This window comes from Neovison vison, chromosome 12 (genome assembly GCF_020171115.1).
Source record: "Neovison vison isolate M4711 chromosome 12, ASM_NN_V1, whole genome shotgun sequence".
Classification (NCBI taxonomy): Eukaryota; Metazoa; Chordata; class Mammalia; order Carnivora; family Mustelidae; genus Neogale; species Neogale vison.
Genome location: NC_058102.1, coordinates 3,221,244 through 3,242,199, shown reverse-complemented (window position 1 = coordinate 3,242,199; position 20,956 = coordinate 3,221,244). Strand labels below are relative to the sequence as shown.

The 20,956-nt window shown below is 61.7% G+C and overlaps 1 protein-coding gene across 1 annotated transcript in view; it reads right to left on the bottom strand.

The window, feature by feature from the left end:
* The window catches only part of CELSR1 (cadherin EGF LAG seven-pass G-type receptor 1), a 130,185-nt gene that overhangs the window by 17,553 nt on the left and 91,676 nt on the right, over positions 1-20,956 (bottom strand). Inside the window, exons 7-20 of the mRNA XM_044228065.1 lie at positions 20,398-20,561; positions 19,893-20,018; positions 18,621-18,787; positions 13,410-13,595; positions 12,290-12,403; positions 11,292-11,466; positions 10,519-10,660; positions 8,776-8,896; positions 7,035-7,218; positions 6,609-6,710; positions 5,857-5,951; positions 5,193-5,402; positions 3,976-4,159; positions 2,104-2,247 (exon numbers count right to left, since the gene is read on the bottom strand). Of these exons, the coding sequence (XP_044084000.1) occupies positions 2,104-2,247; positions 3,976-4,159; positions 5,193-5,402; positions 5,857-5,951; positions 6,609-6,710; positions 7,035-7,218; positions 8,776-8,896; positions 10,519-10,660; positions 11,292-11,466; positions 12,290-12,403; positions 13,410-13,595; positions 18,621-18,787; positions 19,893-20,018; positions 20,398-20,561 (2,114 nt within the window). The remainder of the gene's footprint in view (positions 1-2,103; positions 2,248-3,975; positions 4,160-5,192; positions 5,403-5,856; positions 5,952-6,608; positions 6,711-7,034; positions 7,219-8,775; positions 8,897-10,518; positions 10,661-11,291; positions 11,467-12,289; positions 12,404-13,409; positions 13,596-18,620; positions 18,788-19,892; positions 20,019-20,397; positions 20,562-20,956) is intronic.

Sequence of the window (20,956 nt, the reverse complement as noted above, 5' to 3'; positions counted from 1 at the left end):
ACCGAGTAGAGGCCAAAGAAAGGTGCTGACTCAGTCCCCTGGGTCCTGCTGCCTCTCGGCTGCTTGCTCCCGGAAGTGGAAGGCGGCTGAGTCCCCGCGGCCGCTCGCCAGGGGCGCTCCTCCAGCAGGGCCGGTGGGCAGCCTCGACCGTACCAGAGGCAGCGGTGAGCGCACTGGACCGCGGCCCGGGGTGCTCACAGACCCCAGGCCTGGCCCTGCCCGGTGTTGGCTCCTGGCGCCGGTGCATGGCTGCGGCCGGAACCTTACTTTCCTCCCCGACTCAAGTGGCTCCCTGCATCCCCAGCGAACCAGTCAGCTGGCAAGCGAGTCCCAGGGGGGCCCTGCAGGGAGGGCAGGCAGGCGCCCCCTCCCTCGCCTCAGGAGAAAAGCCTTATGCGTGCTCCCATGGGCGTGAGCGCGCACACACACACTATCTGGGCCAAGGCTGGGCCAGGACAAGGGGAGGAGAAGGGTCCGGAGTCCAGGGCTGGGATGAAAGCCTGTCCAGGGGCCGGTCGGGGCAAAGAAGGATTTGAGCTGAGGTGGGAAGGTCAGTGTCTACACTGGCCTGCCAAGGCTGAGGCGGGGGACAGACGCAGGCAGAGGTCAGCCCTTGGGGCCAAGCCCTTGGGCTCTATGTCAACATCAAGCACTCAGAGAAGAGAGGCAGCCCCTCCAGGAAAGACACCAGGAGGCGGAGGGATGCCAGGGGCCAGGGGGCTAGACTGCACCCCCTCTAGCTCCTGCAAGCTTGTCCACCCAGCTCTTGCCCTGAGTTCTGGCTCTGGGAGCACAGGATGCTTCTTCCTCTGCTTGCCTTCCAGGGGACCTGTCAGGTGTTGGGCAGTGGGAGGGGGAGGAGCCACCCAAGCCCGGCGGCCGAGGCTTCCCATCAGTAAAAGATCTGGCGGGGTTTACCCCGTGGTGATGGCTCCGGCTAACAGACAAGCTGAACGTGGCACCACGTACGGAGCTGAGGGGACTGAGGTCAGCCGGCCGCCGTCCCAAGGCCAGCAGGGCAGCAAGCACCAGAAGCTTCTCTCGCGGGACTGTCTAAAGCAAACGAGGCTCCTGCGTGTCCACTCCGGATGCCTCAGGCTCGCACACAGAGGAGGACCCGGGGTCCGTTGAGGAGCATGAGCACGGACAATGTTTTTGGGTCAGGATGAGCGGCGGTGTCTGCAGGGTCCGCACGTCAGTCAGTGCTGACGGCCGCTGGGAACTCGGCCGAGGGCGGGAAAACCCAGGCCGGCCCAAGAGACGGTATGAAAGATGGTGTCGGTGTGGATCCCGCATCGGAGAAAAATCCTCTTCCAGAGGTTCCGACACCCGAATAATAACGCCACGCAGCTGACAGACTGATTTACTAAGAACACCTCAAACTGTAAACTGTCCACTACGGAATTTTACCTTGTCACGTCCCCATTATTTTAAGACATTTTCAGTAGCTGGAGTGGATCTGTGAAAAATACACTCTAAGAAAATCCCAGGGGCGCCTGGGTGGCTCAGTCAAGTGTCTACCTTCAGCTCAGGGGATGATCCCGGGGTCCTGGGATCGAGCCCCCCCTCAGCCTCCCTGCTCGGCGGGAAGCCTGCTTCTCCCTCTGCCCTTGCCCCCTGCTCGGGCTCTCTCTGACTCTCTCTGTCTCAAATATATAAGTGAAAACTTTTAAAAAAGAAAAAGAAAAAGAAAATTCTGAAGCCATTTGGTAATGTAACCCCAACCCAGGACTGAAAAACTGGCTTGGCGGTGGGGGGGGCTGGGGGGCGGGGTTGGGGGGCGGGCAGGTTCTACAATTACCCACCCGTAGAGGCAGCTTCCTCCGCCCATCAGGGAAGACTAGTGCACACGTGTGTCAGGTGTTAGCTCATCTGTCCTGTCACGAGTTAGCCGAGCACCTGCCGGAGACGCCCGGCCACGGCACGGGGGTCCGACGCCCGCTCACGCCCCGCGGCGGCCCCCTTCTCAGGGGCACGCGTGTGACACACACGCACACAACATGCTCCGCTACTAGGAACCGCTCTGTTCCTTCTCACAGGACCCTCGGAGGCCCCCACCCCTCCCCCGAACGGCGAGGCACCGTGGCGTCCACGAGGCTTCACCTTTGCTCTCCGGCGGCTTGAAGAAGTCGGCGGAGAAGAACACCGAGGACCCCAACTCCTTCGGGAACTCGTCACGGATGTCCTCGAATCGTGGCACCCTGGCTCCCGTGAAGTTGAACGTGTCGAAGATGTCGACGGCCAGAACTGTGGGGACAGGTCCCCCTTGTCATCCAGCCCCCAGCTCCTCCCGAGCGCCCTCCACAGGCTCCGCGTCCAGACCGAACAGAGCCGCCACCCTGACCGGCGACAGCCTTCCTAACAGAGTGGCCTGTGCTCTGCCGCGCCCTCCGCGCCAGCCCTGAGGGTGAAGTGAGATGTCACGGCAGCATCGGGGACCGGCCGGCTGGGTAAGAACAAGATGGCCAGAGAATAGGAACTCGCTCCCCGGCCGGCAGAGACAGAGCCCGAGTGGACACTCGGACCCACCCAAGGGGCTCCTGAGTCTTGTTGGCTCTCGGAGGCTGTGGGGTCACCCCTCTGTTGGCACCGACCACCACCGCTCTGAGGAGCCTCCCCACAGAGAGGCCCAGTGTCACCCCTGCACATGACCCCCAATGTCATCCCACTGAGCTGACTGGTCCAACAGCCCCCACAAGAAGGGTGCCCACGAGCTGCCCACATGGACAGGCCAGGCACCCACCCCGAGCAGCTGGGTGGTCAGGGATGGCAGGGGACATGGGACACAGGAGGACAGACAAGACCCAGTGCAGGACGGATGCTCCCAGCCACAGAGCATCAGGGACAACGCCAGAGGGGCTGCAGGCAGAAGTAGGCAGGACACTTGGAACCGCCTGAGTGCTCCAGGAGGCCCTGGGCTGCAGGTGGCACTGTGTCCGGGTCCAGGTCCTGTCCGGCCCGAGGCCAGCTCTGCAGAAGCACGCTCATCCTTTTTTCCCACCCCCAGTGATGACGGGGCCCTGAGCCCACCGCCACCCCGGCACAAGGCAGACCCGTTGGGGGTCCCCCCCAGAAGGGCCCAGGAGATGCAGAAGCCAGAACATCTCCTGGCCAGCACGGGAGGCCCCGCCCCATTCGGGAGGCCCCGCCCCAGCTGGCGGCTGGGCTCCAGTGAGAGCCACCACTTCCAGATTAAGGTTCAGCCCCTCCAGTGACGGGTGTGCACAAGGCAATTCCACCCCCCCGCCCCCCAGCCCGGCGCTTCCCCATAGCCCCGCGCTTCCCCATCGCCCTGCCTGGCGGCCTAATAAACATCTGTAAGAGGAGAAAGCAAGGCCCTCCCCTGCAGGAGCCCCGACCCCACTCAGGGACTTGGCCAGCTCCATCTGGGTGGGTCAGGTGGGGGCTGGTTCTACCATCCGGGGCTTTCTCCCTGTGAAGGAGTCTGACCGTGGAAACCCCTGGACCTCAGGGTGGCGCCTCCTGGGCGCTGGGGGTGACTGGGTTCACGAGGTACCTGCTTGCTGACCTTCAGCCCCTGACTCAGGAAGGGCAGACATCCCCCCGCCGCCCAGGTACCTGGCTGGCCTGTCCCTTGTCCTTCCCTGGGTCTGTGCCTCCCCCGGTGAGCCTGGAGGGAGGGACCCGCAGCCTGACCCCGGCCATGCCCCTCTGGACAGCCTCACACCCACGTCCCAAGAGGCCTGCAGACCTCCCAGAGCCGACCACACAGCCTCTGACCCGCCCCGACTCCTGCTTAGAGCCCAGGAGTCACGTGTGTGTTTCCCTGGTTCAGCTCTGAGAGGCCGGACAAGGAGGGTCCCGACTCCCTACTGCAGACAAGGCACCAGAGGCCAGAACTGCTGACCATCCCCTAAAGATAGCCCAGCAGGGCCCCCCCCCAGACAAGCCCCCCAGGGTCTGACCCCGGAGCACACGCACGTTCTGCTCAGCCCCGCAGACTTGCGGCCTTACTCATGTTGGCGGTGACGATGACAAAAGGCCTCAGGTAGGTCCTCCGAACATTGCGCGCCAGGTTGGTGATGTAGGCCTCGAAGCCGCCCAGCAGCCGCACAGCGCCCCCCTCGCTCCGCTGGATCTGCTCCCACACGGCCTGCGTGTCTGGGGCCAAAAGCATGCTGCCTGTGTGGACCACGTCCTGTCAGACAGACAGATGGACGGCGCTCAGCAGGTGAGTGAGCCCGGCCCCAGGAGGCCGAGCTGACATGGTGGGAGGCAGGGGCACACCAGGCTCGGGAAAGTCTCCAGCTCCCTGAGACCAGGCTGGGCAGGATCAGATAAGGGACAGACCCTGGGGGACAGGAGCCGTGTGTCAGGGAGACACTCTGCTAGGGGCTCCCCCACGTACACTCCAAGATGCAGAGGGGAGAAGGCAGGTGGACGGGGAGGTACCCCGGGGGTGGACGGGGAGGTTCCCCGGGGGTCTCTGCATGGACGGGGAGGTTCCCCGGGGGTCTCTGCATGGACAGAGAGGTTCCCCGGGGGTCTCTGCATGGACAGAGAGGTTCCCCGAGGGTCTCTGCGTGGACGTGGAGGTTCCCCGGGGGTCTCTGCGTGGACCGGGAGGCCTGGGGAGGGGTCCAGAGGCATTATGGCTGCCAATGCTCACTGCCCAGCAGATCAGACACGGGAGGATGAACCAGGGTCTCCTCAGCAACCACCATGAACAGACATTTCTTAGGGACCCGTTACTTAAACACAGAACAGGACGGTCTCTATATGAGACCTCGTATCTCTGAAAGCGGGACCCCGAGGTGGGAGCAGAGACTCTGAGCCCCCGAGGAGCTACATGCCCGACTCTCTCTGCCTCGGTCTCCTTACCTGTAAAATGGGGAAGCAACCACGGACCATCACAGGCCGTGTAGGCAGCGAGTGGCTAACACATGGAAGCCACACAGACTGCTGGCCGGTACTAAGGGTCAGTGGTCAATGACGGTGACTGTCCCCACCACCAAGACTATGCCCCACATGTGTCCTCGCCCAAACACCCCAAGCACTCGCACCCAGTGTCCCCCCGGTCACCACCCTGGCCCGGCCCGGGTGCAGAGCAAAGTTTTGCCCTGAGGACGTGGGGAGCAGGGATGTCGCACAGCTGAGCACGGACCCCCCACCGCCCTCAAGCCCCACGGGATCGCGGGGCCCCCCGGGGGTGACCCGCCGCACGCCATCACCTGGTGGAAGTCGGCGTCCCGCGTGGCTGCCAGCTCGAAGCCCTGGCGGCCGCTCTCGTGCAGCAGGACGCGGGCCAGCAACTGATAGGCCGTGCGCACGTCGTTGCCGAAGAGCGGGCCCGGGGGGCGCGTGGCGTTCCGCAGCGCCTTGGCCAGCCGCACGGACCGGTCGCCGTCCATCCGTGTCTCGTTCCGGCTCAGCTTCTCGTTCTGGGAAGGGGGAGCACACGAGATGTTTGCACGCCCACCGCGGCTGCTTTGCTCCTTCCTGTGATTCAGAAAACCTGACCCTTTCTCGTAGAAACTTCCTTTTCAGGCAAGAACTTGAAAACCCAAACCAAGCAGGGACATTGGTGAGTAACTCTGGGACCAAAGAGGAGGGACGGTCAGGCCAAAACGTGCTGGAAAGAGACACTGGGGGCGTGGTAGTGACGAAGGGCGAGGTCGGGGGCAGCGGGCCGGAATATGGAGACCCCTCGTTTGCAGACCCAGACGCAGGGCTGGTCCTGACGGGAAGAGCAGCTGTGCTCCGCTATGGGCACTCAGGACAGACATCGGCGCGATGGTCCTGAGCCGGGCCTAGCCCCCGGCCAGAAGGATGCAGGGCCTCACGCCGGCCAGGCTCCCCAACCCCGCACGCACGCACTCCCCGAGGTGGGGCTACCGTGGCTTTGAGCTCCAGGAAGGAGACGGTGGTGCAGTTGAAGAGGTCCGCGGGCAGCCAGCCCTTCTCCCCACTGCAGTGGCGCACGGCGTTGCCTAGGGAACGGGGAACAGGGAGGAAGACCTGAAACCCCAATTAGTGATCGTACTTGTTGACCTGTGTGTACCTGAACCCAATGTGCCCAGCGGGGGTGTGAACCCCAGGCTCAATGCGCACCCCTCGGCCAGCCCAGGGACAGGCAGGTGCCACGGCCACGAAACCAACCCAAGCTCTCTCCCCACGTGCCCGGGGCCACGCTGAAGCTGCCCAAGCCGCCCAGCCGCTGTGAGCAAACACGTGAGCAAGTCCACAAAGAGAGAAACCAGTCCATCGTTTGCCAAATACCCACAGCATCTGTGGGCCCTGCACGCCAGCCACGAACCCGACTCACAGCCGGGTGCTTTGGTGGGTCGCCCCCTTGGGTCTCCGGACACCCCTCAGGGTGTGGACACAGCTACCACCCCCATTTTATAGAGAACCCGGCGCTGGGAGGGGCCAACCAGCCTGCGTCCCCGCCCATAGGCGTGTGTCATGTTTACATTACGGCTTTTCCAGGTTTTGTCATTTATTATTAAAGAACAAGGTTTTATCTTCCCCCAACACTTTGACTAAAGAACATCCCACAAGTTCGGACGCTTTGGCCAAATCTCCGCAAGCCGCACGCCTCGACCAAGCTCCTGCCTAGAATGGATGCCAGAGGCCATGGTACTTACCCACGGACCCCCTGGGGCACGGCACCGCCGCCGGCTGCCCGAACTTGGTCTGTGGCCACCAGATGCCAGCCTCAAATGCTCTGGGACATCCGTTGTAGATCACTGGGGTCACAGGGGAAAGAAGGCTGCTCAGCCGGCCATGGCCATGCCCACAAGTGTGCGTGCGCCTCTCGGAGGCCTCTGCTCCCACCAAGAACCGGACCCTCATCGGGGTTGAGACAGGGGAAGGTGGGACCCAGGCTCTGACCCGTGCCCTCCAGGAGGGCCAGGTCATGGAAGGCCAAGCGCACACTGTCAGACCATGAGGCTGTTGAACGCTCCCCGGACCCCAGGAGTGTGTGGTGCACACGCAACACAGGCCCGTGTGTAGAACCCAGGAGTCTGTCCCTGTGACACGGCCCGAAGGGGGCGAGGGGCAACTCAGACCTTCACAGCCGAGCGTGGTGACCTCGGCGAAAGGGTTGTCACAGTGATTGCACTGGCGGCCGATGACGCCCGACTTGCAGACACACTGCCCCGTGTCCATGTCGCAGGCGCGGCTGTGCGAGCCGTGCGGGAAGCAGTCACACGGCAGGCAGGCGTCCTGACCCGGGGGCCTGTAGTGATTCTCCTGCAAAACCAGAAGGGGCGCATGGGACCCCAGGCTCCTCTCCCGCGGGATGCCTCCTGGGTGCGCCGAGGTTACAGCCGGGCTCCCGGGTCTCTCCCCGCCGCCCTCCACCCACATCCCCCCGCGAGTGGCTTCTGGGCTGCCCACCGTGCCCGACGGGGCAGGTGCACTGTCTGGGAAAGTACCCCCCTAACTTCTTAGCTAATACTTGTCATGGGCCACCTGCCTATCTGTCCTCAAAAACCCGGATTCAGATGGAGATGTACGTGGTGTATTTTTTTTCATTGTGAAAAGTCAGAAGGCACCCGAAGGTCCATCACTGGGCAGGTCAGGGAATGGTCAAGGGCACGGGCTTCAGATTGCAAAGTCCCGGGTTAGTGCCCATCTCTGGCCATACCGCCCTTGCAGGGGACTCCAGCGTCCCCCGCTGAAGAGTGGGATGGGCTGTGACTCAGCAGAGCCACGGCCTGTGTCCCGGTCCATGTCAGGCAGGGACATGGAACCGTCCCCACAGGGAGGTCCAACCATGTGTGTTCGAGCACCTGGGAGGAGGCACAAACACGTTACCAGTCACCCGGGCAGGAACATGGGCGTCACTTTTAGACACCTTTCTGTATTTTCTATAATTTCTGATGAGAAAACATTCGAGGCACAATTTGTCGAAATGCGCCCCAAGCCTCCCTCCTGCCCACCACGCCACCCATGCATGTGCCGACTGCCATGCGGCTCCGTGTGGCTTCCCCGGTCCCCATCCGCTCCTGCCAGTGCGGTTTTTCATTTAAACGTTTCAGCACACATTTGTGTTTCCAGAAGTGCATGAGCGCACATGGGACATTGCCAGTGTTAAAGCTCCCGGAGCGCGGACGGGACCCGTGCCGGCGATCTCCCCTCTGGGGCCGGCAAACTACGCCCCGCAGCACATGGTCCTCATCCAACGAGACAGATCCTTCCTCTGGGTTCCAAACAACCTGCAGCTCAACAGCCATGCAGACACGATTCTGAAGGGCTGTGGTCTTCCCCAGGATGCCGCAGGGGACAGCGACCCAGGACCTGCCCGGGAGCACGGCGGCGGGTCTGATGCTGTGAGGAGGTGACTCTGTGCTGCACAGAACACAGACGCCCCGGCTGGGGTGTGGGCAAAGCTTTCCGTGGTTTAGAAATTTCAGCCATCCTCGAGGGCCAGCGTGACAAGAGCCCAAGGAAAACGGTCCAGAGGTCGAACAGTGGTCGGTGCTGAGGTTGAGCAAACCTCACGGAAATTATCGTTTCCTGTTACCAAGTGGCTACGCGGCTGACGACTCAGTTCTCAGGGCTCCACGCCTGTGTCCACGCGAAGACCAGCGCGGGGTACTCAGTGCCTCGGTGAGCAGCCGCTTCCCTGGGCTCAGGACCTTACCTCGTGTGTGTGCACAGGGGTGTGCACACAGCCATCTCTCGGGGCTCAGGACCTGAGTGCACATGTGTGTGTGCACGTGGGTGTGCACACAACTATCTCTAGGCGTGGCCACCGGAGGGGGGTGGGAATGCAGCCGGTATCTGCCCGCGAGCCGGGCTCACCTTGCACTGGCACTGCCCGTTGGTCTTGTTACAGTCGGGATCAAAGCCTTTGCTGACGGCACAGTGGCAAGGTCCGCACACGGGGTTCCCCCACCAGCCTTTGGGGCACGGAAGGTCAATCCTGTTGGGGAAATAGGAGAGCAGAGAGTAGGTGTGCATAACCGTCCTCAGAGCCAGAGGAAGATGTCAGAGGCCAGGAGCCTCACCTGGCCTGCTTTTGGACCCCTCCCTTCCCCGGAGTAGCCTCAGTTTCCCCTTGCTGGTTCTCAACCTCACTCACCCCTGACCCCTTATGATCCCACACTCCAGGGGTCCCAGGTCTATAGAAGCCTAGTTCCAGGCATCTACTACAAAACTTATTTCTAAAATGGTTTGTTGCTCATTTTTTTTTTTTTTACCTGGAAGACACAGCTGAGGATCCCAACCTGGGCCTCCTAGGAGCATGACCTTGCCACACTCCCTGCAGGGGGGAACAGCACTGACCCGTGCTCACTCTGTCCCAGCACCGGGACGATGGCGCCTGGCTCACGGGGGAGCTCAGTGACAGGTGACCCCACAGCCGGGCCAGCTCCAGCAGCAGCCCCAGCCCCAGTGGCACCCACAGAGCCCGGCCTCCCCAGGCGACCTTCCTGTAGGACCTGGAGTGTCTGTCAACATGAGATCCCTGGTGGGCAGTTCCGAACACGGGATCCTGGGGCATCCATGCTTTCTGGGGTGCCCTGAGGCAAACACTGCCTGTGTGCCCCCAGCCAAGCTGCCCTTCCGCAGATGTGACAGGCACCACGGTCAGCTCTGAGCAGCCACGGGCTGGGTCTGGTGGATTTGGGATCAGGACACATGCCCAGGCCTGCTCTTGAGCGCCCAGCAGGCCCCAAGACGTGGGACATCAAAGGTCGTGAGGTCAGGCTCACCCCTCCCAGGCTCTGGCCACTGCCGGTCGCTGTCACCCCCCCTCCACTCCCCACTGGCCGCTCACCCACCCGTGGGATGCACGCCCCAACCAAACCCCTCAGGCTCCTCAAAATGAAGGGCCGCCCTGGGCTTTCTGTCTCGGCTGATGGCATTCCGTCCACCCACCTGACCGGCAGGCCACCTCTCCTACTCACTCGCTCACCGGGCAAGCAGTTATTAAGTACCGACAGTATCCACAGCACGAACATAAAAACCACCACAGCAACACAGCTGAGCCGGGGGCTCTGTACGCTCGTGGGTCTGCACATACGACAGGGGGACCCCGGAGCTCTGGTGACCCCTTCTCCCTACAGCCCCCTCAGCCCTCTGTGCCTGCAGTGCCAGCCCCTGGGGACACGGTCTGCCTCCAGGCCACCCCCACCTCCCACTTCCGCCTACTCCTCCCACGCTCCACGTGGCAGCGGGTGTCCAGGGAGACCCGGGCTTCAGTCGGCCACACTGCTCGAGGCTCCCACAGCCCCACAAAGCCACGTTCTGTTTCCGGCTCACGGGGTGGGTCCCTGCGGCTCGGCACCCACGGCTGCGTGCGCGGTGGGGTCTGCAAGCAGGCGCTCCGCGCGCCCCGTGGTTCAGCTGCAAACCCACTCCCACGGGGTTACTTTGAGATGCTCGCTCAGAGTCTTATTCATTTCATGACAAATTTGAAAAAAAAAAACAAAACCAGAACTATGCCCACGTGAGCCAGAATTCTGTGTGCCTTTGCGTGACGGGACCAAGAGGAGAGACGTGGGAGGGGCGTGGCGGCCGCGCTCCGCGAGGGGCCGCCCCTACCTGTTCTCGCAGTACTGGCCGTAGTGGCCGGGCCCGCACTCGCACGCGTAGCCCCGCGGGGAGCCGGGCCTGTGCACGCACGCCGAGACGTGCTCGCAGGGGTTCAGATGGCACACGTCCACACACTGCCTTCCGAAGTACCCTGTGGGGACAGGCCAGCGTCACCGCTACCCCAGAACCCGCCCACGACGCTCCTCGTGCCCGCTGCAGAGCCAGAGCCTCGGGGTAAGACGTCTCGGGCCGTCGGCGTCTAACCCAGACTGCTCTCCTCCTGCCACGCCGCCACAGAGGGACGTGGCGTCGCGCTCGGTGTCCCGGGACACACCAACAGTGTGTCCAACAGAGCGGTGGGTCAGACCTGGAAATGCAGTGACGAGGGCCTCCTGGGTCCCCCTCCACCGGGAGGGCGGGAGGCCTAGGGGAGGGAGTCCCGGCCACCTCAGGTCACACAGTGGGATCGCAGCCCCTCAAAATCCAGGCGGCCACTAAGAGTATCAACTTTGAAAGTGGGGATTGCTCACGAATTCCCTCCCTCCTCTCATCATGCGTTCTGAGAATAAAGCCCGGAGGCCCCACGTCCCAAGTGAGGACCCGATGTACGAATCCGCTCTGAGAAGTGACCCCTCTTCCCGGTCACAGAGGCTCAGGCCTCGCAGACCCACAGCCCCGGCGGGGGTGCTCCTGCTTCGCGTGCCCCAGTGCGCTCTCCACACCAAAGCACTGCCCTCCGCCCACGGGCTTCCGGACGGCGGGGTGCGAGCGCGGGCCCCCACCTTTGTCGCAGATGCAGGAGTAGCCGTCCCAGGTGTCGCGGCAGCGGCTGTGCTGAGGGCAGGGGCTGGAGGAGCACGGGTCCTCCACGTCACAGCCGTCCTTCACCCGGACCTTGAGGGCGTCGTCCATGTTCAGCGTGGCGATGTTGGTGGACGTCTCCCCCATCCTCACTCCCTGAGTTAGAAAGGGGCAGCCAGGTTCAGTCCAGCCTCTTGGGGTTGCAGGGACCTCAAAAGGCAACCAGGGGTTAAGAGAGCCCCAAACTCTCTCGGGTCCCCAAGAAGCAATGCCTCATTGTGTAGAGCTGGACCGGCACGGGGAAGGGCAGGGTCACGTGTGCTGCCTTCGGGCGTGTGGTCCAGGTAGGTGGACCAGCTGCCCGGAAACGAAGACCCAAAACACCATGGTTGGTGCATGAAGAAAAAGTAAACGAGGGTAGAGGGAGAGCGTGGCCAGTGATGAAGGCAGGCGAGGCGCCTCGGAGGGGAACGGACATCCCGGCAGAGGATGGGGACCACGTGGGGCCGCACACAGCAAGTTCCACATTGGAAGACAGCGGGGAGATGGAAGGCCGCCCCTGGGGAGGGTGGGCGCGTGGAGGGGAGGCACGTAGGGTTCCCTTCTCTGCAGCGGGAGGCCCAGGGGCATGACCGGGGCTACTTGATCAACAGCTCACTCCGGCTGCCGCTAGAAGCCCTGCTCCGGGGATGACGGTGGCACCGTTCAGGTGAGTGTGGGGGGTGGGGAGGGGGCAGCGAAGGCCACATTCCAGATAGGACACGAAGGCAGAGCTGCAGGTGGTGGACTGTGGCGTGGGGACGGGGGATGCAGGGGGAGACGTGGAGGGGGACCGCGGGGAGGATGGGTCTGAGCTGGAAGCAGGATCTGCTACGGTGGGGTTGGCTGAGACCCGTCATTCATTTACTGAAAACCAGCGGGCTGAACAACGCCTCTGCGGGCGTCTTGTGACGGGGCGCGCCCCACGGCCCTGCCGTACCTGCATACAGCCCCGGAAGCCGTGGCGCACCGTGACCTTGTCCTCCGACACGCCGCCCACGACCACGCTTCTCATCCTCAGGCCCGGGAGCTGGTTCCCGATCTGCACCGTGTCCTGAGCGGGGAGGGGGGGCGACATCCACGGGCTGGGACCCCTGGGAGGAACGTGCTCGAAGACCGAAACACGGTCTCTCTGGCCAACTCCCCACAGCCCTAGGGCATCTGGGCCTCCAAACAGGGCGGGCGGGGGGTGAGCTGGGTTGTGTGTGGGGGTCAGGCAGGAGTGGGAACTGGGTCGCAGGACACACGTCCCCATCCCGGCACAGCCAAGATGGCTAACTGGGGGGACACGGGCAATGCTGCCAGCTCTGTAGCGGCGCCGCTCCCGAGCCTCTCCAAGAAAGCACTGGTAAGCTACGGAGACGCCAGCGAGATGGCAGCGAGTCTAGATTATGTGCACCGTGGCCGGGAGTAAGGATGTTCCCGCTGGACCATCAGGCCTGGAGGGCTGCGTCCTGAACATGACAGCTGCTTATTCTCAGAACCAAGTGGGAGAAGCGCCCAGACTCTAAGGGCACAGAACTCAAGAGTAGCCCAAAGTGTCCCAGAAAAAAAGGCCTCTTGCTACTGTCTGCAAACTGTGGACATCGAGTGTGGCTCACCGAACGTGCTGTGAGTGAGCCCTGCCTGGAGTGCCACGTGCCCATCTGGGACGGGAGCACTTGTCCGGTGTGCCCTGGCCCCCTCTGGTACCTGGGGCTCATCTGCTCAGCCGCTGTCACACAGCACCATGCTGGGGGAAGGACCTATGCCTTGTTCATCTATGTGCCCCAGAGGCACAGAACTGAGCACGCTGCCGTGACTCAGGACAGCTCTGCTACAAGGAACCACCGTGGAAGGTGCTAACGGGACACACAGAGTCCAGGAGCGGACCATCTGGAAAGGCACAGATACTGGTGCCCACAGCATAAGGCAGCCTGCGAGACCCAAACTCAGGGGGCCCAGAATGTCCCCACGTCCTCTAGGACTCTGGCAGGTCCTGGCACATGGAGGGGTCACTCTGTTCTCTCACAGGCCCGGGGAAGGTGTCTGTTCCAAAGAGGGTACAGGCGCCAACTCACCTGGTCCAACCCATAGTCCAAGGTCATGACCGCCAGGTACTTGATGTCTTTGCCCTCCTTGGCGCTCTTCAGTTCTATCAACAGGTGGTGCCACTCCCCGTCAGTCACACGGGACCTGGACAACCTCATGGAAGCCACGTCTGAGGGACCATGGGACACCTCGAACTGGACATACTTGTTTAGGATCTGGAGGACAGGGAGAGCCAGACCCACCAGCTGAATTGATGACAACAGAACAGAAAATGCTCTGCAGTCGCTTAAATAACAAAGCCACGTACACAGACCTACCCCAGGGCACGGGGCCGAAGACAGACCTAAAAATGAGGCCAAGTTTCATTTCTAATTATCGCCTGTATCACTCTTCAGACTTACATGCCTTTTTCTGGGGCAAGAAGGGTCAACTGTGGACAGAACTGGGTAAGATAAAGCCCACTGGACTTAATTACCGGGAACAACCCCAGGTGCGGTTCCGAGCTCTTATTTCTGGAGTTTCTGGAGGCGCGCGTTCCACTTTATGAGACGGGATTCAAGCCACCACGTTTATGTGTTTGTACAAAACAAAAAAACAGCTGCTGGCGAAGTAACTGGCCTAAGGCGTTCATGTTCAAAGAAAACGTAGCCAGGAGCGAGGCCAGATCTTATTTGCCCTAATGAGGGACTTGGTGGTTGGCACCAGCCCCCACCAAGAACACCGAGAGCCACGAGACAGACACTAAAGCATCGCCGTCTGAAGGCGTCAGAGTGACTCAAGGCAGAGTGACAGAGCCACAACCAGATAGAAGACGGCAAACTGCAGGACCGGACTTGGGGTGTTCGCTTCTGCTGACCATTGGCAGCTGGTTCTGGAAGACACAGCGGAGGCTGGAAGCTGAGCAGAGCTTTCCAGTCTCCCGGCGCTGGGATGATAAAAACCGGAATTCAGAGCCCGGTCAGGGTGGGGGCAGGGCTGGCTGGAAGCAGACGTGAGGGGCAGGGATAGCACCATTCCAGTTTCCAGCTCTCACGGTCTTGGATACGATGTTCGGCACTCGATCAAAAATAGCCCAGCACGGGAGGAGACAAGACGGTGCGTGTGAACACCAAGAGAGGCTGGAAACAGAGCACCGCCCCCGCCCCGCCCAGGGGTCCGTAAAATAGAGTCATCGGACACAGACTTGAGAACAACAGTGGGAACCACAGAACTTTCAAGGAAACAAGTTCGGGTGACCATTAGACTCTTATTTTTGTGGATAAACATTCTACTTCGGGAGACAAGCCAGTGTGAAGAAGTGTAAGAAGGCGGGGACCTAGCAGGGCAACTCACGTAAGATACTCGCGTTGAAAGATCATCTCAAGCAAAGAACCGTTTAGAAAAACACGAACAACTATTAACGCACTGTTTCAAAGAGACACGCCCAAAATGTAAAGATTCAGAAGTGCTGAAAGTAAAAGGCCGGAAAAAGACATGATGTAAACACCAACCAAAAGAGATCTGCTGTAGCTCTCGGAATGACACAAAGGAGACCTGAAGGCAAACAAAGAAATTCCAGAGATAGAAGCGATTTTCATACCGATGACAGCACTGCTTATCCAGGAAGACCAAACAATTCTAACTTTGTATGCACCTAATAACACAGCCTCAAAATGTACAAAGCGAAACTTGACAGCACTAAAAGGGCGAAGACGTAAATCCACCACGAGGGCTGCAAACTTTTTCAATCCACGTCTCTCAGTAACCGAGCAGAGAAACACCACCAAAAAAATCCATGACAAAGAAGGTCCGAGCACGCCCAGGAGCAAACTTCACTCATTTGATGTACCCGGAACCCAACCGCAGGACACATATTCGGAACGTAAAGGTGGGACATTCACAAGAAAGATGAGATGCTGGGCTGGGAAGCAAGTGCCACACACTTCGAGGCTCTGGAGTCCCGCAGCATGCCTCCTCCGACCTGCAGCTAGGCCAGAATCAACAACAAAATGATTTACTAGAAAATGCCACCTGTTTGCTGATTCAGAAACATACTCCCAGGGTGCCTGGCTGGCTCGGTCAGTGAAGCGTCTAACTCTGGATTTCAGCTCGGGTCTTGATCTCAGGGTCGTGGGATCGAGCGCCACTCTGGGCTCCATGCTCAGCACCGAGTCTGCGCAAGAGTCTGTCCTTCTCCCTTTCCGTCTGCCACCCCCGCCGCTTGCATGTGTGCATGCTGTCTCGCAAATAATTAAATAAAATCTTTAAAAAGAAATCTTTCTTTTTTTTTTTTTGAAAGAAAGGGAGAGTGTGCATAAGCTCGGGTGCTGGGAGGGGCAGAGGGAGAGACAGAATCCCGGGCAGGCTCCACGCCCAGTGAGGACAGCAAGAAGGTGACTCTTCACCTTCTTACTCCGCGTCTCCTTGCGTCCGCGGGAGTGCAGTCAACCTCCCGCACCCCCCTGGCTGTGCTCTCTCACCGCCCCTGCCGACAACAGAAGCCCAAGGCCAGTGATCAACAAGAAACATGACATCTGTCTACGGACAAAGGCGAAAGCATGACTCCCAGGCCCACGCGCAGCGACTGCCTGCCCGCTCCAGTCTGCTGCCGGATCGGAGAGGAGCGGTCGACAATAGCCAGGTGATCCCCCTTGACAGCGCAGGCGGAGGGAGGGCGCCTGAGAGCAATTACCCGAATTGCGTGGGCTGCGGATGACGCGTAGCTGGTTATAGCTGGTTGTAGCTGGTCAGGCTACCGCGGACGCCAGGAACACCTACGCAGCTGCCCCACAGAGCTCACAAGCCTGCAGGAGGCTGCCTTCAGACACACCACGTAGAAATAACGCAGAACATGCCCGTATTCCCCAGCTGACCCGTTGGGCCCTGGAGTGGACTTCTGGGTCTGGAGGGACTGGAGGATCCCCCCCAAGGCCACTCGTCTTGCCACCCAGACTTCCACAGGGAGGAGCTGGCCATAGTCCCCGGCCAAAAGCAAACCCTAAATTTTTGGATTAGCTATCCATAACGTAATTACTCAAACAACACGGGAGTTTTTGGCTTTCACTGTTGGTTCCTCCTGATAGCGTACTTTTTTCCTACAGAGACCCCCACTGCCGAATGACAACCTCCAAGTTCTAATTCATCACCTGAGTCGAAAACAGCCAATTTAATTTGTTCCAACAGCGAAACAACCACAGAGGAAAAATACCATCCCGAGGCAGAACTGAGCTTGCCAAGTGCTGGCCCAGAGCTAGCCTCTGGAACTGCTGGTAAACCTACGAAATCACGAGTTAATAAGGGGAACACAGTGACAGCTGTAATTATGGGATACACAGCCTGAACCTTCAGTGTGACCTGAATGGGCTCGCACTGGGGCTGAGCCAGCAGGTAGGGGAGCAGGGCAGGTATGGGGAGAGAGGCTTCTGCTGGGGGGCTATGGCCCCCAGCCCCCTGCCCGCACAGGGTGAGTCACGGCCCCCTGAGACCCTATCCTCACGGGTCTGTGGGTCCCGCCCCTGCTGACCTCTGACACGGAGCTCACAGGGGGCACCGGGCAGTGCCTCTGTCCCTGCCTGCTGTCCCCGCCACTCACAGGTGTTTCCAGGTGTGCAGCCCACAGGAGCGATGGAAGGGGGTGATGTGGACACCACAGAGGCTGGGTGATGAGGGAACGAGGCTTCCCTGAACAAAAAGAGACGGGGGTGGACACTCCGTGGGGTCCATCTCATGTCTGACCTTCTCTGACCACAGCACAGCCCGCTCTGCCTGGGGACAGAAGTCCACTCCGCACGAGGACGTGCAGTCCCCGGGGCCCAGGGCAGCAGAGAGGAAGGACACACAGCTCTGTGAGGAACCCCCCACCGCCGGGGGAGCCGTCACGGCTGGGCAGACCGACCCTGGGGCACAGTGGGGAGCTCAGAGCCAGTCCAGCCCCGAGGCAGAAGAGGACTCGGTCTGGACGGAGGCTCAGCGTGGCTGAAGACCATGGAGGACCTGTGCGAAGGGGGTCGGCGCTCCTGTGGCCACGTGCACCCGGGTCCGTCACACGTGTGCAGACACGCATGTCCACACACACACATGCACAGACACGTACACGTACTTGAAGAGAACTCCCAAAGAAAAGCAGGAAAAAGCAACCTGGCTATGGGGTTCCTTCTAATCCTGGGTCCCACCGGCCGCCGCCGTGTGGGGAGGCAGATGGGGTCTGAAAAGGGTCACAATGTGGCCTTTCTGGCGGGGTGGGGAGAACCCCGGGGGTGTGGCACCCCAGTCGAGGGTGTTCAGAGAAGAGAGGGTTTGCTCAAGAACCTCCCAACCCCCCATCGCTGCAGACAGAAAGCGCCCGGAGACGGGAGACGGCGGGTCTGCACCCGGGGCCCCGCCGGGGCAGAGTCCCCCGAATCCTGCAGCCCATCAAACCCCAGGCTGGCAGCGCGGGTGGGAGGTCCGGGGCTCGGCCCGCCCGCCGGCGTCGCTGGGTGACTTGCACAACCTGCAGGAACGCCCCTTGTTCCCCCAAATAAGATGTCCAGGGAGCTGGGAGGACGCGAGGGGGAGCTGCTTGTGGAGCAAACACCAGGACGGCACGTCAACATCCATCACGTTTTAAAGGGTTTTAGCGACTGCTTGCCGGACACTTTAAATCAGCAAAACAGTGAAGTCCAGAGAGATTAAGACAGCACCCGCAGAAGGGGATTCCCAGTTCGGGAGGACCCAGGAACATCAGGGTGCCAGTCCACACGGCCCCCTCACGCCCGTGGCCGCAGCCTTGAGCCTCAGGGACCCTCGTCCCGGCCCGCAGGGGCTCGCCACCACCTCCAGTGCCAGACGCCCGAGAGGCCACAGCCGGGATCTAAAACACACCTTGACTGAGTTCTGCAGCCGAGAGGCCGGGCCATGGGTCCAGCCAGCCCCGCACCTACTCCATCTCGGCGATAAAAGAAGAAAGCGAGCGCTGGAATCGACCCCCCTGTGGGAACCGTAGATGCATGCTGGATTCCCTGCGCTCTTCCCGCCCATGAATGGCGAGATTGTGCGGCCTGCTGGGAAAGCAGGCTCGTGTTTCCTTTCTTACTCTCGCTGGGGACCCCGCCGGGCCGGTGCAGGCAGAGGGGGGGCGGCAAGTGGCAAGGTCCCCTCCCTGCCCCTGGGCGCCGGGGGCCCGTGCATGCGGCCTGGGAGCTCGGGCTGCCCCCCTCGGTTGCACACCGGCCCTGTCGCTGCCCGGGGAGGGGGTGGGGGTGGACGCGGTTCTCCCTCACCTGGAGATGGAGCCTGGAGGACGCGCCTGCCACAGCCTCCATCAGTACGCCATCCTCCTTCCTGGTCCGGAACATGAGCCCCAGGTACCAGGGCACAGAGATGGTGATGTCCAGGTCGCTCCAGGACACAAGGCTCTCCCCGCTGAACCGCTGGGGGTGTGGCATGACTGTGGACACAGAAGTGTGGGGCCCTGGACATCAGACATGCCGCAGGGAACCTTCTTCAGGTGCAGGGGGGCAGGGCAGGCTCCCGGGGAGGCAGGGGTGGGGTGGGGCAGGATTTTCATTTCAATTCAAAGGCCAGTCTCGGACTCCGCGTGTCCAGCGTCCAATCCTGAGTCCGGGAGCTACAGGCTTCCAGGAGCCCACCCCCGGGTCACCTGCCACTTTCCTGGGGAGGAGGAGACAGGCTTGTGGGGAGGTTCTCGGTCCCAGCGAGGGCATGACAAGGGGCTCTCGGGCCGGCTGGCAGGCACCACCCGGTGGCCTGAATCCTTGGGCTCAGCAGACGGGGTGCTAGGGGGCTGTGATCACAACCCACGTGTCCCACCCCCCAACGACTAGCTGGGACACCGGGGGGGCAGGAGCAGGGTCCCCCAGCAGGACAGTATGGGCCTGCCGTGACTACCACACGTGTGCCCGCACCCCACCTCAACCCCGCAGCCTAACCAGCCCTCATCTGTGTCTGGGTGGGCTCCGACCCCCAGGCACACCGGCCACTGCCGCTTGCTCTATTCCTGGCGATGGGCATGGAGGTGGGGAGGCCGCTGGCCAGCCGAGGGCTCCAGCACATTTTGGGGGAAACCAGGGAGGTGACAATGGGCGGACTGAGAGCCTCGTGCGGTATGTTACACTCGGATAAACCGGGTGCCGGGTGGGCCTCACTGTCTCCAGCCCTCGGGTGTCACATAGGGGCACCCCCGAGGGGACAGCCCGATGACAGCACAGGGCACACCAACTGGGGGCTGCCTCCGGGGGCAACAGCCTCATGAGCCCCGGACTGTCTGTTTCCTGCTCTTTTGAACCCAGCGTTGGCATCTGTTTTCTCTGGCTGGGCTCATGGTCTCCATAACAGGAACTCTGGGGTGGGCGGGTGTCCGCCCAGCCGCCGCCCCAGCTTCCTGCACACCGCCCCAGCGGGGTCCTGCGTGTGCTCCTACGCCCACCGCAGCCCACGCCTGAGGACACACACGCCACCGTGGGAGCCCAGATGCCCCGGAGGGAGGTCCCCGAGGCCCCGAGGCTGGGCAGGCACCCAGGTCAGCCCCTCACCTTGTTCGCAGTTCTTCCCGCCGAACCGGAGTGGGCACTCACAGAGGTAGGTGTCCCACCGGCTGACACAGGTGCCCCCATTCTGACACCAGGTCCCCTCACAGAAGTTCCTCTGAGCAGCGCAGCCTGGGGACACAGAGCGGGGAACACAAGGGGACTGCATGGGTCGCAGGGGAATGGCTGCTGAGACCAACCCGTGTGGTGGGAAGACAGCCCCATGAGCAACAGCCCTGAGGGGAGGCAGGCTGGCCTGAGACCCCCCGAGCTGGAGGACCATCAGAAGTGGCACAGGACACACGCCTGTCCTGCTAGCCAGCTGGGACACCAGGGGTGCACTGCCCAGCCCCGTGGCGTCCGGCATCACACGCTGCAGGACGCCCAGCCCCCGGAGCAGCACCTCCATGAGCCGGGACTCCCCACTTGCAGGCCCACAGCTAGGGGAACATAGGCTCCGCTTGAGAAGCAGTCATGGCCCGGGCCATGGCGGTGGCCATCCCCACTGTACCTGCCCTTGTGCCATTGTTGGCAATGAAGCTGGCCATGTCCACGTTCCTCCCATCCACGGTCAGGTTCCTCATGCAGCCCACAAACTGCCGATTGTGCACCGGGAAGGCTTCAGGCAGGTTGGGGACGCCGCCCAAGAGCAGAGGGCCGGTCAGGTCCAGGGACCTAGGGATGCAAAGCCGACCCATTGGGCCTCTGGGTCTGGCTAGCCAGAGGCGGCGCTGGGGTCCCGATGCTGCCATCCCATCACGGTGGCCTATGCCACCGGACACACCCAGCACCAACAACTGAACAGGGAAGCAGGCGGCCAACGGGCCAGGATACAAAAGCCAGATCCTACTTCCAGGGCCATCACAGGCCCCTCGAACCCAAGCCACATCCAAACGGAGTCCCATCTGCAGCCGGGCCAGCCAAGCCCACGCAGAATGACCAGTCCAGGCCGTGCCAAACAGTGGCTCGACCCCCTCCGACCTCTGATGACCTTGAGCTCACAGCAAACTAGACCCTGGTTCTGTGTGAGCACTTGCATGGCCACAGGGAAGGGGCCTAATCTGTCCGGT